Consider the following 14,769-nt stretch of genomic DNA (forward strand, 5'->3'; position numbering starts at 1 on the left):
CCAGAAGAACAGGAGCAAAGATTAGGAGTAATGGAGACCAATGAAGAAACCATCTTGGCTGCTGCTCCTTCCTAGACGGACGGCACTATTTGGTTTGGCCGCCAACCGCAGGTTTGGATCATGGAAACAGCTTGTTAGGAAAGAGACAAAGCCAAGTGCGGCTCAAAACGTCTGTGGGTCTAGACTAGAGTCTCAAGACTCAGGTTAGTCTCAGTTCAGTGAAACTGAACAGAGTCTTGAGCGAAGACTCTGAAAAAGGAGTGCTCTAGAGAGAAAAGCCTGAAGCAGACCAGAGCAGACCCAAATTCCTAGCCTATCCTGACTTCTGGAGTACAAGGAGGCAAGGACAGAGTGCCTTCTACCCTGGCATTTATCAGAAAGGCAGACTGCGGGAGGTGCATTCTCTAAGGCAGAATTACCAGACTCCAACCCTGGGCTCTCTTTCTTGTTACGTGCAATTTAAGACACTTGGCAGAAACAGAATGGAGACATAACGTTTAAGAAATGAGACCGACCTTATCCTGATAAAACAAGGCACTGTCTAGGGTTTTCTCCAGAACGGTGGCCACGGCAACTCGTACTTCTCGCACGCTGCACTCCAGCAAGAAAATCCTAAAACACACAGAGAAAAGGTGCGTGCTGAGAAGGCAGAAGGAACTTCTATAACTTCACCTTCCCAACACCCGGCCCACCTACTGTCCAAGAAACAAAATCCCTCCAAGCTCTCGGGTCAAGGTTCCTGAGAGCTTTGGGACACTGTCTCAGGCCACTGTGCAGGGGGAAGGCGGCCAAACAGGAAAACCAGACCCCTGGGCGCTGAAAGTACGTTTTCCCCCTTCTTCCCCCCTTCTCCTGAAATGAGGATTTGTATAAATGTAACGGCATAACGAGATAAATGGACATAAAGAGATACGAAAGCAAAGGACCTAAAATTTTATAAATTCTGTTGGCCAAGGCGTTCTCCCTGGGGCATCCCTTGAACTTCTCAGAGCACCGTAATAAAGTTCACAGTCAAGACCGCCCCTCCTCCTCCACCAGTATGTCAGGATTTCTATCTCTTTCCTTTCCTCTCTTCTCCCCAAGCCTTATTACCCAACCCCTAAACAAGCGGTGGTGCTTCCCTCCTTTCTCCCTCCGTGATGGGGATGGAGGTGATGACCGCAGCAGTCAGGGTCTGTTACACGCCTGCGCTGTCTCAGCAGTCTTGGTGGTACGGTCAGCTACTGCACCGTGCCCCGCAGGTGCACAACCTAATCCAACCCTTTACACGCGTGGAACGGTGGCACGGCGGCCTCAGAGGCAGGGGTGCTGCTCTCGGGGCTGAGGGGGGTGGGAATGCCCTGGAGTGTGCTTCTCCTCCAGCCACGCTTTGTGTTCTGCTTCATACATGCACCCCCGTGTGACAACCCGTTCTGTAATCAGCAAAGTGAAAACCCGTCTATCTTTTCTAACATTTCTTTTTCTTTTTTTCTTTTTTAACGTTTATTTAGTTTTGGGACTGAGAGAGACAGAGCATGAACGGGGGAGGGGCAGAGAGAGAGAGGGAGACACAGAATCGGAAGCGGGCTCCAGGCTCCGAGCGGTCAGCCCAGAGCCCGACGCGGGGCTCGAACTCACGGACCGCGAGATCGTGACCTGAGCCGAAGTCGGTCGCCCAACCGACTGAGCCACCCAGGCGCCCCTATTTTTTAACATTTATTTATTTTTTTTGAGAAGAGACAGACAGAGCATGAGCGGGGGAGGAGAGAAAAAGGGAGACGCAGAATCTGAAACAGGCTCCAGGCTCTGAGCGGTCAGCACAGAGCCCGACGCGGGCTCGAACTCACGGACCGTGAGATCGTGACCTGAGCCGAAGTCGGATGCTCAACCGACTGAGCCACCCAGGCGCCCCGTCTTTTCTAATATTTCTTAACAGAAAGTCCGCATTATTCCACATGAGAGGTTTAAATACAGCCGAATGTTGCTGACCACGTCCTCCAGGTGCCAGCAGAACGCTGCTCTGGTCCCTGTTTGCGTGCAGCACTGGTATTTCCTTCCTCCCCTTTCAGGGGTGGAGAGCCTGCCTTCTATTCCCCAGAGAGAGATCAGAGCGGAGCTCTCTGTGGTCACTCTGCTGCTTATTCCCCGTAACTGCTAGCTGCCCAGGAGCTACCTAATGTGCACCAGACTGAAAAGGCTGTGTTCCAAATGCACTAAGACTTTAAGTGGCAGCCACAAGAAAGTTAGAGATAACAAGTGTGCCTATAATGTTCAGCTCTAGAGGCTTTGTCAGATTCGGGTATAATTCTTCTGGAAAGCCTGTCTCCAGGGGTCACTCCACATATCCTACCGTAGACACCAGGAGGCCCTATGAGAATGCAGACGAATCCAGAATGTGGGGACTTCTACAGGGCAAATGGCCAGTGTGCCCCTCAAAAAGATGGCATGACAAAAAAGGAGGTGGTGGGGGAAAAAGAACAATTATAGATTAAAAGAGTCTTAACAGATGTATAAACTAAATGCAGCGTGTGGAGCTTGTGTGGATCCTGATTTGTATAAACTCAGCGGAAGAGTAAACCTTTTTGAGATGCCTGTGGAAATCTGAATATGGACTGGATTTAGGAGGATATAAAAGAAGTATTTTTGAGGGCGTCTGGGTGGCTCAGTCGGTGAAGCGTCCGACTTCGGCTCAGGTCATGATCTCATGGTCCGTGAGTTCGAGCCCCGCGTCGGGCTCTGTGCCGGCAGCTCGGAGCCTGGAGCCTGCTTCAGATTCTGTGTCTCCCTCTCTCTCTGCCCCTCCCCTGCTCGTGCTCTGTCTCTCTCTGTCTCTCAGTAATAAATGTTTAAAAAAAAGAAAAGTATTTTTGTTTAGTGTGATAATGGTAAAGTGCTTATTTTTTTTAAAAAACTACCTTTTAGAGACCCATGCTGAAAAATTTATAATGAAATTATATGATGTCTGAGGCTGACTTTAAAATACTTGCGGGAAAAAAGGAGGCCTGTGAGTGAGTGGTGGGCGCCGGGGGGGTGGGCAACAGGGTGGGCAACGTGCTGGGAACCGGGCCCGGGAAGTGGCACAGGACAGGGCTCTCATTGTGGCTACTTTCTGTATGTTTAAGTGCTTCCACAACAAAACCCTTCTAGAAGATGTAAAATATTCTTCGTTTAGTAGTTTTAATTTAGATCAATTTTTAATAGAGCTCGATTTTCTAGCAATGTTTACCACAGCTTCAGATTTTTACTATTATAGTGACATTTGACCATTGCCTAAAAAACAAAGCACAGCACTGAGAAGCTCTGACCTAAGAGACGGCAGCCCTTCACACGGACAGTTATTTTAGTTATAACAGTGGCAACCCAGGTTATCTTAAGAATTCTAAAGAAGTAATTATAAAATTACAAAATGTAAATTCAGCAACCGACAGTGACAAATTGACAGCGATAAAGAGACAAAAATATAATAAACTCTCTCAGGAAGAATTCAGATCAGGTAATTCATTGGGCTTCTTGACCGTGAGGAACACTAACAAACCACACATCCTCCCAGAGGAGTCACCAAGTTCCTCCGGAGATATTTCAGAGCAAGCCTGGTTGGATATAAGGGAATAAACTAAATATTTGCAATGTTCCTTCCAAATATGTGATGATTCTAGGATATTCAGCTTCTTACTATTGGGAAGAGACTTTGGAATTACACTGGACAAACGGGAAAGTTCATCTCAGTGCAAACTCCACAGGGCCAGACACACATAACACTTCACATGAATGGTTACTTGCTCTCTCTCCGTGTGTTATGTGCGCGTGTGCATACACGCACACACGCACCCACAAACAGCGGAGTGCTTACTATGTGCCAGGCTCTTTGTGTACGGTAGGGAACCAAACACGCTTAACTTCTGCCCTCAAGAAGCCAGAGTTTAGCGAGGAGACAGGTACAACAGCAGAGCAGACCAATCGTATACTGGCTTTAGATAGGGTCATCCGAAGGGAATGGCTTCTCTGACATCTCAAGGGTAAGATGCAGGACTGGATGGGGGAACATCCCAGATAGAGGCAATAAAGGTGCAAGGGTCTTTAGGCAGGAAAGTAAGCTGAGCGTGTCGAAGGAATCAACAAACCCGTGTGAGGAAACTGAAGTGAGACCATATGCAAGGCCTTGCGGGTTACGTAAAGGCTGTGGATTTTATTAGGAGTCTGACACGGATCCACTGAAGAATTTTCAAGCAGAGAAGTAATGTGATCCAGTTTGTTTCAAAAAACCACTTTTGTTGCTGTATGAGGTAGATTAGAGAAAGAAGTGGAGACATCAAGTAGGCAAATGAGTGTCTGGAGCTCAGACCTAGAGATGAAAGGAATATGGGATCAAGAGTTTCGGTCAGCTAACATGCCACCAGACTGTGAGCTCCCTGTGAAACGAGCTTGTATTTCTGAATTCTCTGTTGTCTGTTCGAGCTGAGAGGTACCAGAGCATATCCGCATGCTGACAGAAGTACTCTGTAGAAAATTCTAGAAGGTAAAGATGCAGGAGTGAGAGCCGATAAAGGGTTTGCTCATGTAGACATTCATTTTGAGAGGAGACAGGACACTCCCCCACAGTAACAGGAGAAAAGATGATGAGAACAGGCTCCGACGTGCTGGGGATAGAGGCCTGCTCATTTGCGACTCGTATATTCTCAGTGAAGTCCGAGGCAAGGTCCTTAGCTGGAGGTGGGGTGTGCTAGCATGGCAGGCATGAGGGGTGAGGAGATGAAGGAGGGGCCCACTGGGGACAAGGGACACTGAGATCACAGAGCCTGTGCGTAAGTACTGCACTCCCCCAAGGACAAGAGAAACTGGCCCAAGGATGACTGGGAGTACAGGCTAAACATCCACAGTGACTGGAGCATCTAGACTTTTCACCAGAAAAAGCTAATTATTTTTTATTACAGGTATGTAGGTAAATGTACTACCATAGGTATTATACTAGTAGTAAGTTTTTGAAAAATAGTAGAATCCAAACGTAGCTAGATGTCTAATACTGTGGTAATGCTATGCAGTAACCGGGCATTGCTGACCTCTCCACCTTGCCACCAGACTGTGAGTCCCTGAGGGAGGGGACGCATATTCTGGAATCTCCTGAGCCACAGCAGGAGTTCAGGCCACGCTTGCCTGTGACCGTGTGGCTATGTGCACACATGCTTTCCTTGCGCTCACGGAACACTCGTCTGAGTCTAGTCCATCAGAGACGGTTTTTACGGAAGAACGATTTTAGAGTGACCTGAACAGTTCCTCATGCTTCTAGGGAAAAAAGTCCAAAACTGACTCCAATCGAAAAAGCAATTTCAAGTAGAAATAAAAACAGTCACAAGAAATTGCAGCTCTAAATCACTAGAAGAGACACAGATTTCTTTTAATTAATTAAAAGATCTTGACACTTACTTTATTAATTCTCGTCCTTCAGAACTAATAAAATATTCAACGAGCCACTGACAAGCATCAAAACTTTTGGAAAGTAATGCTTCAATAGTGGCAATCCATTCTTCAGTATCAACCCTTTAAAAAAAGCAAAGACAGAGATGTAAGGAGTACGACCCCCGCAAATAACCCCACGGAGTGTCACCTTGGTTTTAGTTAACCTATTTTTGGGGGAGGTTGGGTAGAGGGTAAGTTGAATACCCAATGACCACTGACTAACATGGCTTCATGCACCCCAGAAGCCAGTGCTTTGCATTTTTTGGTATTTGTGATGTGATTCACCTATCCCTGTCCCTCCTCCCCACAAAAATGTGTAAAGAAGCTTAAGTCTTAGAGTTTAACTTTTATCTTTTGCATCTTCTTCAAACAGTTTTAATTGGGAAAAACGTCTGCCCTGCAGCATTTTGTTTTGCTTCACTGATCCGGGTACCTCCTCCGGCCAGCGGGTAACTTACTCTTCGCCTCTCACCCATTTATTCACAGACAGCTCTTCACCCAGCACCTACCATGTGTCGGGCACCTTCCAGGTGCTAAAGATAAAAACCAACGGTGGACAATATGCCGGTCCAAATCTAGCGTGCCTCTGTGCATACTGCCCCCTGTTCAAAAACCCTTCATGGTTTCCCAGTGAACAAAGGCCCAGCTCCCCTCTGTGGCACTCACGACACTTGACGGGCTCCTTCAAAGCCCACAGGTGACCTCACTTCCAGTGAGTCCTTACATGTATGAGCACAACACTAGTCATTCATAGCTCTTCAGGCAAGTCTTATCCGTTACTCAGGTTTTCCCCTTTCACCTAGATTATTCCCTCTGTTTGTTTTTGCCTTTCAAAATTCTCTGAGAACGCCAATGTCTTTAACACCTACCCAATCCCCATATTTGGATAGGACTTTGTCCAGTTCCCAAAGACGTACAGCATTTATGCCTTGCTTCTTCTGATTTATCCTTCCTATGAGATTAGAAATTCCTTAAAGATAGGAACCATGTCTTAGTCACCTGAATATATTAGGTAGGTGCCTTCACAATGCTTTGAATTTATAAATTCAGTTTTAATTGAATTAACGAGTGCCTTCTGTCACAACAGACTACAAAATATATCATTTCTTACCTGAGTTTTTTCTTTGTCCGTAGATAAGTTTGAAAAAGGAACTGAATTGCAAGCTGTAAGCTCACCTTTGCCATGCAAGGATAATATGGATGCTTTAATTTAGTCTGAGAGAGAGTGAAAAAACACAGCATTTTTCAAAGGTGTTTTATAGATTATTACATGTTATGAATTGAATGACTTATAATAAAGTTAAACACTAATAAGAAAAATCTAGCCAGCTTATTATAGAAAAAATGTTCCATTTAAATTTTTAAAAAGGTTAAGAAAAGACATCCTCTTCATTTTTTTATGAAGCCCTCTCAAAATAGAGCCTTTAGACCACAGGATGTTAAACACTGTCAACAGACTAAGAAAGTTTCTCCCTCATTGGCGAATCATAATCATGGTACTCAAGAAAAAGAAGTACTTGGAAGTTCGTCTTGAGTCTGAAGATGTCTGATGACAAATTGGGACAAATTAATCTCCACCAAGCCCAATATTCACTGACCTCGCCTCATGGCTATTCTCAGATATTCTTCATAAAATTAAAAAGCGCTTTAAAAAGCCAGTATGTGGACACCCGCACCCATTCACAATCCGCATTATATGTTTTGAGCGCTGCCAGTATTTTAATATCACCCAGTAAGTGACATCATTTGCGGGAATGTTCTGGGCATCCAATCTGAATGCTAACAACCGAGGGCTGTCACTGAACGCTTGAGCTGACAGATTTCACTCTGCTTTCTTAGTCCTTTACTAACAAGCCAACTAGTACTTACAGCATTCAGTGACGCTAAAGACAAAACAAAACTGAAATAATCACTACTGTATACATCTCTATTCTTCATAAACTTGAGGTTTTCATCTCTCACCATCTACAAAAGAAAATCAGTAATTATTTTTAAGAAACAGGGCAAAGTATTCAGCACGTGGAAGATTTTTAATGACACATTAGGTAGAAAGGGTTTTACATTAAGTTAGAAAAGGTTCACAAAAACCCTTCTCTAGAGCTTTGAAATTTTAAAAAGGGAGAGAGGAAAATCTTCCTTTAAATATAAGAAGCTGTAAGAAGGTGAATTATTATTCATCAAACCAAATACTTCTGGGAAATTTAGGAAAACCACCATATGAGGGACAAGTGAAGTCAAACCAGTTATTTTGGGTTGGAAGGGACAAACAGAGCTCTCCCAAGCACAACCAAATTCACGTTTTCCTTGTATCAGATGGCTCAAATCTTTCTCTCTTCACGAAACACTCCACAATTTTCTTAAATTCTCTGGTTCTGGCTAACTCAGCTTTGGATTACTTAGGTATAAAGCCTGGACTGGGTAGTTGGACAGTTCCGAATTTAAATCCTGGTTCTGTGAACTGGTAGGTCATTTCTCCTTTCTGTTTTTAAAGTTTATTTTGAGAGAGAGTCAGACAGTGAGCGAGTGTGAGAGAGCACATGTGCGTGAGCCAGGACAGGGACAGAGAAAGAGGAAGAGAGAGAATCCCAAGCAGGCTCTGTGCTGTCAGTGCAGAGCCCGACATGGGGTTCAATTTCACGAGCTGTGAGATCATGACCTGAGCTGAAATCAAGAGTCAGACGCTCAACTGAGTGAGCCACCCAGGTGCCTCACATTTCTGACCTCAGTTTTTCCATCTGAAAAATGGGAATAAAACCTACTACTTCACAAGAGTTTTTAAGAATTAAGGATTTGTTTAAAGCACGTGGCACAGAGCGGATATTCAACAATTGGCGGTTATCACTGTCATACTAGTTTTACCCAAAGATATTGAACCCTAACTTATTTTCCTCTCCAGACGGTAAGTTAGTTTCAGCAGCGTTTGTCTCTACCGGCCACTCCCTCCCACTTGTGTATCCGTGGCAACCCCCAGCCACATAGCAGGCCAGTGACAGTGCCGGCCTCCTTGAGTCTGTGGACACCTCTGTGACCTGTTATAAAAGACTCGTGAGATGAGGTGGGTCGGATGAGGCACGCAAGGTCCAACCAAGTCCACAAGGAGGCCGGCAGGAGTACTTCCAGACCTACTGGGCAGATTTGGACTTTTATGTGATTTTTCTCCCTTAGAATTTCTTACATGGGTCTTACCTGGTATATTCGAGCAGGCATTTTCTCCACAAATAGCCCTTTCTTCTCACCTTTCTTAACCAGCTTGGTTAGAATAGAGAGCCGGTCATTGTTAGGCCTATGGGGCCGAGGGGAGGACTGAGGTGAAATTTCCGGTGAGGACGGCGCTGACCTAAGGACAGAATCAGAAAACCGTGTGGTGTAAAGCGGCTGCCGTTTTAGCACTTACCACAACCTGACACACTTACGTACACAGGGTACGAGGCTTAACAATAAACTGCGTACTTTACCCATCCAATATATTTAAACGCAAATTTGTAAACAAGACGACCTTAAAAAAAAACCCACAGTGCTGGCAAAGTGCCACACTTTGACTATAAAGTGTATTCGATAAATGCTGAGATTGGAAAAAAATCTCGATTCTAGAACGAAATAGTTTACATGCATTTTTTTTTTTTTAAATATTTTGAATGTTTATTTTTGAAAGCGGAGAGAGAGGGGGACAGAGGATCTGAAATAGGCTCTGTGCTGTCAGCAGAGAGCCTGATGCAGGGCTCGAACTCATGAACCGTGAGATCATGACCTGAGGCAGAGTTGGACACTCAGCTGACTGATCCACCCAGGTGCCCCTACGTGCATGTTCTAAATACGAAATAACTTCTGCCAAGGAAATAATAAAAAGGTGGCCATAAGAAAAGGGGTAATGAGATTTACTTTCTTTTTAGAATTTCTCTCTAGTTTGTTTAACAAGTTACCTGTAAATCCTAAACACTGTACTCAAAATTACGATGACCACCTACTGAAATCACACAGCAAACTATGTGAAAGAGAAACTCACAGAGAGAGATCCTCAGCTTCCTGCCGTACCACACTGACTCGACTCTTCTTTGGTAATACTGGGGAGTTTTGATCAGAGACCCTTTGGTAGAAGAGCATATAGGCATTCCAGTATCTTCGGCGAACATCTGTATACGGGTTTGCTTTATAACAAGACATGAAGGAAGAAGCCTTTGTAAATAGAATAAAGAAGGTTTCTTGTCTCGACAATCTAAAAGAAAGGCTCATAAATCCAGCAAATGTTTACAAAACTTAAATGCAAAGTGTAAGTAAAGTGTGTGTCCTTGTACCATACTGCTTGGAAGGTGACACGGAAGACCCGTAAGGAAGCTGTACAAAGATGGGGTAAAGAAGATAAACATTCCTAGGCGAGTCTAGATTTAAACAAAAGGCAAAGAACATTTAAAAAGAAGTTCTGTGGCACAGGACGGGATTATAATTGCCTCACTTAGCCATTTTTGCATAGAACAACCAAATCTAGGTAAGTTTTGGCAACAATACTGGATTTAACCATTAAAGGTTACTATTATTAGACACAGGACTACCATGGCACGGCATCAAAATCTGACACAGAGTATTTCATTTTAATTTTTAATTGAAGCATAGTTGACATGTTAGTTGTAGGTAGCCAACACAGTGTTTTGACAATTATACACGCTATGAAATGCTCACCAAGATAAATATATCACCATCTGTTGCCATACAGCTTTATGACGATATTACTGACTCGATTTCCTAGGCTTACTTTCCATCCTTGTGACTTACTTATATTCTAATTAGAAGTCTGTACCTCTTACTTCCTTCACCTGTTTCTCTTATTTCCTTCTGACCCAAATACAGGCAGAAAATTTTAAATGCCCCTAAAATATTACAAAATCAGGTTTCAGAAATGCTAAGATCTCTACAAAATGTCCCCCCCCGCCATGGCAAATTCTGATTGGATTCTGTGATGTCCTTTTCCTCATAGTTTTTCTTCTGGGGGGGCAGTGGCTGTGGAGAGAAGGACTGCCACGCTACATAATAAATACGGTTTCAAAAACAGGCGTTCGAGGGGTCTTGTCTAATTCATCGTGCCTCTCTGAAAGTAAAAAGGAAATGTGAGAAGTTTAGCAGACAACTACTTCCTCTGAAACAATTTTTAAGGCTGAAATTCCGTGTTCGTTAGTTTCTCTCTGATATTCGTTTCTTCCTCTTCCTCTATCACCTGTCCCCCCAGTGCCGCTGCAAGGAATTATTTTAAAAAACATTCTGTAAGCAGCTTAAACATTTCCACTCTGCCTATCTATGAGTTTGTGGATCTATACAGCCTGAAAAGTGGTATGTAAAAAGAATAAAATTACATTTTTATGTAAAGAATACTGCTTCCAATTTGATAGAAAACCATTAAGTTAAAAAAAAACAAACTAATGTGAAACATCCACTTGTAAATACTTACTTTGATCATAAACTTTTGGTCTATATTCTCCTCCAAAGCATTCATACTCCAGGGTCTCATCATTTAGGTCAAATTCTTCTATGACTGTGTCATTAAACTTGTACCATTTTCCTTTTCCACACCCCCTGAAGCCCACAGGGAAACAAATGTTATAAGATGGAAACCCAACATCCCCCTCCCCAGCCTTTATCTCTATGTATTGTCTACAAATAGAGCAGATGACTCTATTTGGGTATTTTCAAATGGACAACCCTTAAATTTCTAAAACAACTTTTCAAACCAAAGAGGTAAAAACTGTTATACTAAGTTTTAAAAATCCAATATGAAACACGACCAAAGAGCAATGCAAAAGCTTCTTTGCACTACACTCATAAGCATGGATGATAAAGCAGGGCAGGGAGAGCAGAGGAGAGACACAGGAGGGCAGGGGGAGTGGAGGAGAGAGACAGGAAGCGGGTGTGGAGGCAGGACTACTGGAAGGCAGGGGGAGGGACTGCGTGAGACCCCTACCGTCGGTCCTTAATGAAGGAATAGTAGTGACCCGCATGTGCCTGCCCACTGTGGACAATGACACCGACAAGTTCATAGTTTTCAGTGAGGGCAACTTTTTTTCGTGGGGATCCTCCACCTCCCTGGTCCATACTTCGCCCGTTTTCACCAACTTCAGAAGACGAATCCTGGCGAGCCATTCCTGAAACTGTGTAGGGCTCCATGTTTAGCATCCAGGGAAACTATTTAAAAGCAAAAGGACAACATTAGTGTTGATGAGTAACATCCACGGCAATACCCGATTAGGTCAGATTCAAAAAAGAGGGATGTTTTCCTAGTTCTAGCTAGGATTACCTCCCCTCTATCACCAGGTAGGAGGGTTGTTTACGGATCTGCCTGTCCATGGGTAGCAGTTGCTTAAGACAAGGGGCTGTGTACCCCTCAGAATGCTGAGACCATAGCCTTTCACAGTGGGGATGAAAGTTAAAAATATAAAAAGTAAACAGCGGAAAAGAAAGTGAGGTAACGGTTGTAAGAAATTTCAGGGAAAAAAAAATAAGTTACCCTTATCTGTTCGTCATATTTAATGGAGCGTCCACTCTCCCAGTCAAATCCAAATCTCATTAGGTGAATTACCAAGACGCTAGGTAAAGACTTAATGCAGGTCCTTTTCACAGTTATTCTCTAAAGAAAAGCAAAACCCAATTATCTCCGTGGAGGAAAGAAAACAGCAAAGTCATACAAAGGTCACAGATTTTCACAGGCCTTTCCCGCCCATGTGAAAATAGGGAAAGACACAATTTAATGGAAGCAATAATTGGAGCTTAATACTGTTCCTAAATAAAACATAAAGACAAACTAAATGAGTAACAAATTGATCTTGTTTTTCAAAAAAGGCAAGTGTAATACCTTTTCTTTACACTTTTCGCAGTAATATGCATTACTTCCTTCTAGAACTTCTCCTCTAACAAACTGGTCCAAAGAAATTTCCAAGCTCTGACAAGAAGTAACTCCAAGATTGAGGGCCATGAAAGCTTCCTCACGCTCATATCTGATTAGCAAATCACAGAAAAAACATAATCAACCATGGAATTTAAATAAAGATCTTAACACTACCACAGTAGCAGAGACTGAACACAGGTCTACATTCATGATCAGTGAAATTAACATGTGCCATCCCTCATCCTTTTAAAGGTACACTGCCAAACACCAACACCAGTTTTTGGCAATTCAAAATCACTTAACAGTTAGGAATTTCAATGAAGAAATTTTAGAAATGGAAACCAAAGAAACTTAACTCAATAAACCTTCATAGGTCCACGGAGACAGATCTGCAAGTCTGTCAACAAATGCAAGATTCACAACACACTAGAAGCACTATTTAAAAAGGACGACGACTGGGGCGCCTGGGTGGCTCAGTTGGTTAAGTGTCTGACTCGACTTCAGCTCAGCTGACTCGACTTCAGATCGAGCCCCCATCAGGCTCTGTACTGGCAGCGTGGAGCCTCCTTGGGATTCTCTCTGTCCCTCTCCCACTCACACATACACTCTCTTCGTCTCTCTTTCACAAGAAACTTAAAAAAAAATACTGTTAAAAAACTAAAAAATAAAAATAAAAAGGACAACGATCATGTACATTACGACTATAGCCAATTAGCAATTTCCATGTTTCTACCTTAATATTGAATCCTTTTTCTACTATAAAAATATTGCTTCCAAATTTGATTTCTGGATCAGGATAACCCTGAGAATACGTATTTTCCTGTTGGAGGATTTGTGACTTCCTATGGAAATCCACATACTTACAAATGAAACTTAAAGCATTCTTAAAGCTTTGCCTTAAATACATGAGTAGGAAATCTGCTTGCATCATGATTTACTTAATACTAAGCATGGCGATGCTCACGAGCCTGAATATTATAGAACTTGGCTGAATAAAAATATATCAATAAATTGTTACAGTAGCTTATGGAATAAAAATACTATTAAAAAAGATACTAGCTGGGGCGCCTGGGTGGCTCAGTCGGTTAAGTGTCTGACTCTTAATTTCAGTTCGGGTCATGATCTCCTGGTTCATGAGTTAGAGCCCCCACATCGGGGTCGGTACTGACAGCACAGAACCTGCTTGGGATTCTCTCTTCCTCTCTTTCTGCTCCTCCCCAGTTCTCTCTCTCTCTCTCTCCCTCAAAATAAATAATCATTAAAAAGATTAACAGCTGAGATTTTCATACATTGTCATTTTATTTTATTTTATTTTTTTTAATTTTTTTAACGTTTATTTATTTTTGAGACAGAGAGAGACAGAGCATGAACAGGGGAGGGTCAGAGAGAGGGAGACACAGAATCTGAAACAGGCTCCAGGCTCTGAGCTGTCAGCACAGAGCCTGATGCGGGGCTCGAACTCACGGGCTGTGAGATCATGACCTGAGCCGAAGTCGGCCACCCAACTGACTGAGCCACCCAGGCGCCCCACCATACACTGTCATTTTAGCCAAGTGAAATACGGATGAAAATTAATGAATAACGTGCTACCTATTAAGAGAAAAAAAAAAATAAAAACAATGATGACATTTTTTGATGTCTGTGGTAACTTCACTAACCTGTGAGGACAGTCTTTACAGATCTTCTGGTCAGAATAGATGCCCTGGAAAGTATTCTTAAAAATCTGGTCTCTCCCCATTTTCTGGTGGAATCAAAAGTTAGAATTTTAGCTGATGCCCCTAGAATTTCTAGGTCACTTAGATAGAATTTTATTTAGACCTAAGCTAAAGCACAGATTTCAACTTAACAGCTAAAATAAAAAGAGTCATGATGGTAGTTTAAGTTGGGAATGAATAGGAGGCTTATAACCCATTGGCCCCACTGGCTATTAGAAGAGCCTGAACAGCCGGCAAAGGAAGAGGAGAGGGGCCAGTCACAGCTGGTGACAAGAAAAGCTTGTCATTTCCGTGACGATTCCGAACTCTTCTCCCCACGCTGCAACAACCAAGTTAGTAGCAACTCTTCACAATCTTTTCTTCCTTGTGGATAAAATGGTATCAATTCCTAAGTTATTTGAAAAAGGACATCCTGACTTGTACCTACTAAGGAGAAGAGGGACAGCTAGTGGCAGTGATGGAGGATGCCCTATAACTAGAAGGCAGCACCACTTAGGAAGTTTGTCACACGTTACGCTGGGTGGGGGCAGGAAGCTTTGGGCTCAAACATCACTATAAATAACTTTTTAATCTGACCCCTCTGGCTGAGTTGGGCTGCTGTGCACAGGGCCGTCAGGTCACTGGTGAGGGCAGCACTCCTGAGGTCAGGCAACCTCTGGAAGAGCACATGGACACAAATGGTTACTGTGGAGTACAGATTAAGAATGACATACTTCTCCATCAAGTGTTGGAGGAATTAAGAAGAGAAGTCCA

The 14,769-nt window shown here is 43.2% G+C and overlaps 1 protein-coding gene across 3 annotated transcripts in view; it reads right to left on the bottom strand.

Annotated features, from left to right (window-relative positions):
• Positions 1 to 14,769, bottom strand: part of USP24 (ubiquitin specific peptidase 24) — a 140,233-nt gene that overhangs the window by 21,878 nt on the left and 103,586 nt on the right. For all 3 annotated transcript variants that reach the window (XM_053214110.1, XM_027059086.2, XM_053214109.1), the window contains 11 exons: positions 13,960 to 14,042; positions 12,269 to 12,410; positions 11,924 to 12,043; positions 11,381 to 11,601; positions 10,871 to 10,995; positions 9,437 to 9,578; positions 8,620 to 8,770; positions 7,303 to 7,398; positions 6,545 to 6,648; positions 5,401 to 5,514; positions 516 to 612 (listed from right to left, as the gene is read on the bottom strand). In XM_053214110.1, the coding sequence (XP_053070085.1) occupies positions 516 to 612; positions 5,401 to 5,514; positions 6,545 to 6,648; positions 7,303 to 7,398; positions 8,620 to 8,770; positions 9,437 to 9,578; positions 10,871 to 10,995; positions 11,381 to 11,601; positions 11,924 to 12,043; positions 12,269 to 12,410; positions 13,960 to 14,042 (1,395 nt within the window). The remainder of the gene's footprint in view (positions 1 to 515; positions 613 to 5,400; positions 5,515 to 6,544; positions 6,649 to 7,302; positions 7,399 to 8,619; positions 8,771 to 9,436; positions 9,579 to 10,870; positions 10,996 to 11,380; positions 11,602 to 11,923; positions 12,044 to 12,268; positions 12,411 to 13,959; positions 14,043 to 14,769) is intronic.

The sequence above is a fragment of the Acinonyx jubatus genome, chromosome C1 (assembly GCF_027475565.1).
Source record: "Acinonyx jubatus isolate Ajub_Pintada_27869175 chromosome C1, VMU_Ajub_asm_v1.0, whole genome shotgun sequence".
In the NCBI taxonomy this organism is placed as follows: Eukaryota; Metazoa; Chordata; class Mammalia; order Carnivora; family Felidae; genus Acinonyx; species Acinonyx jubatus.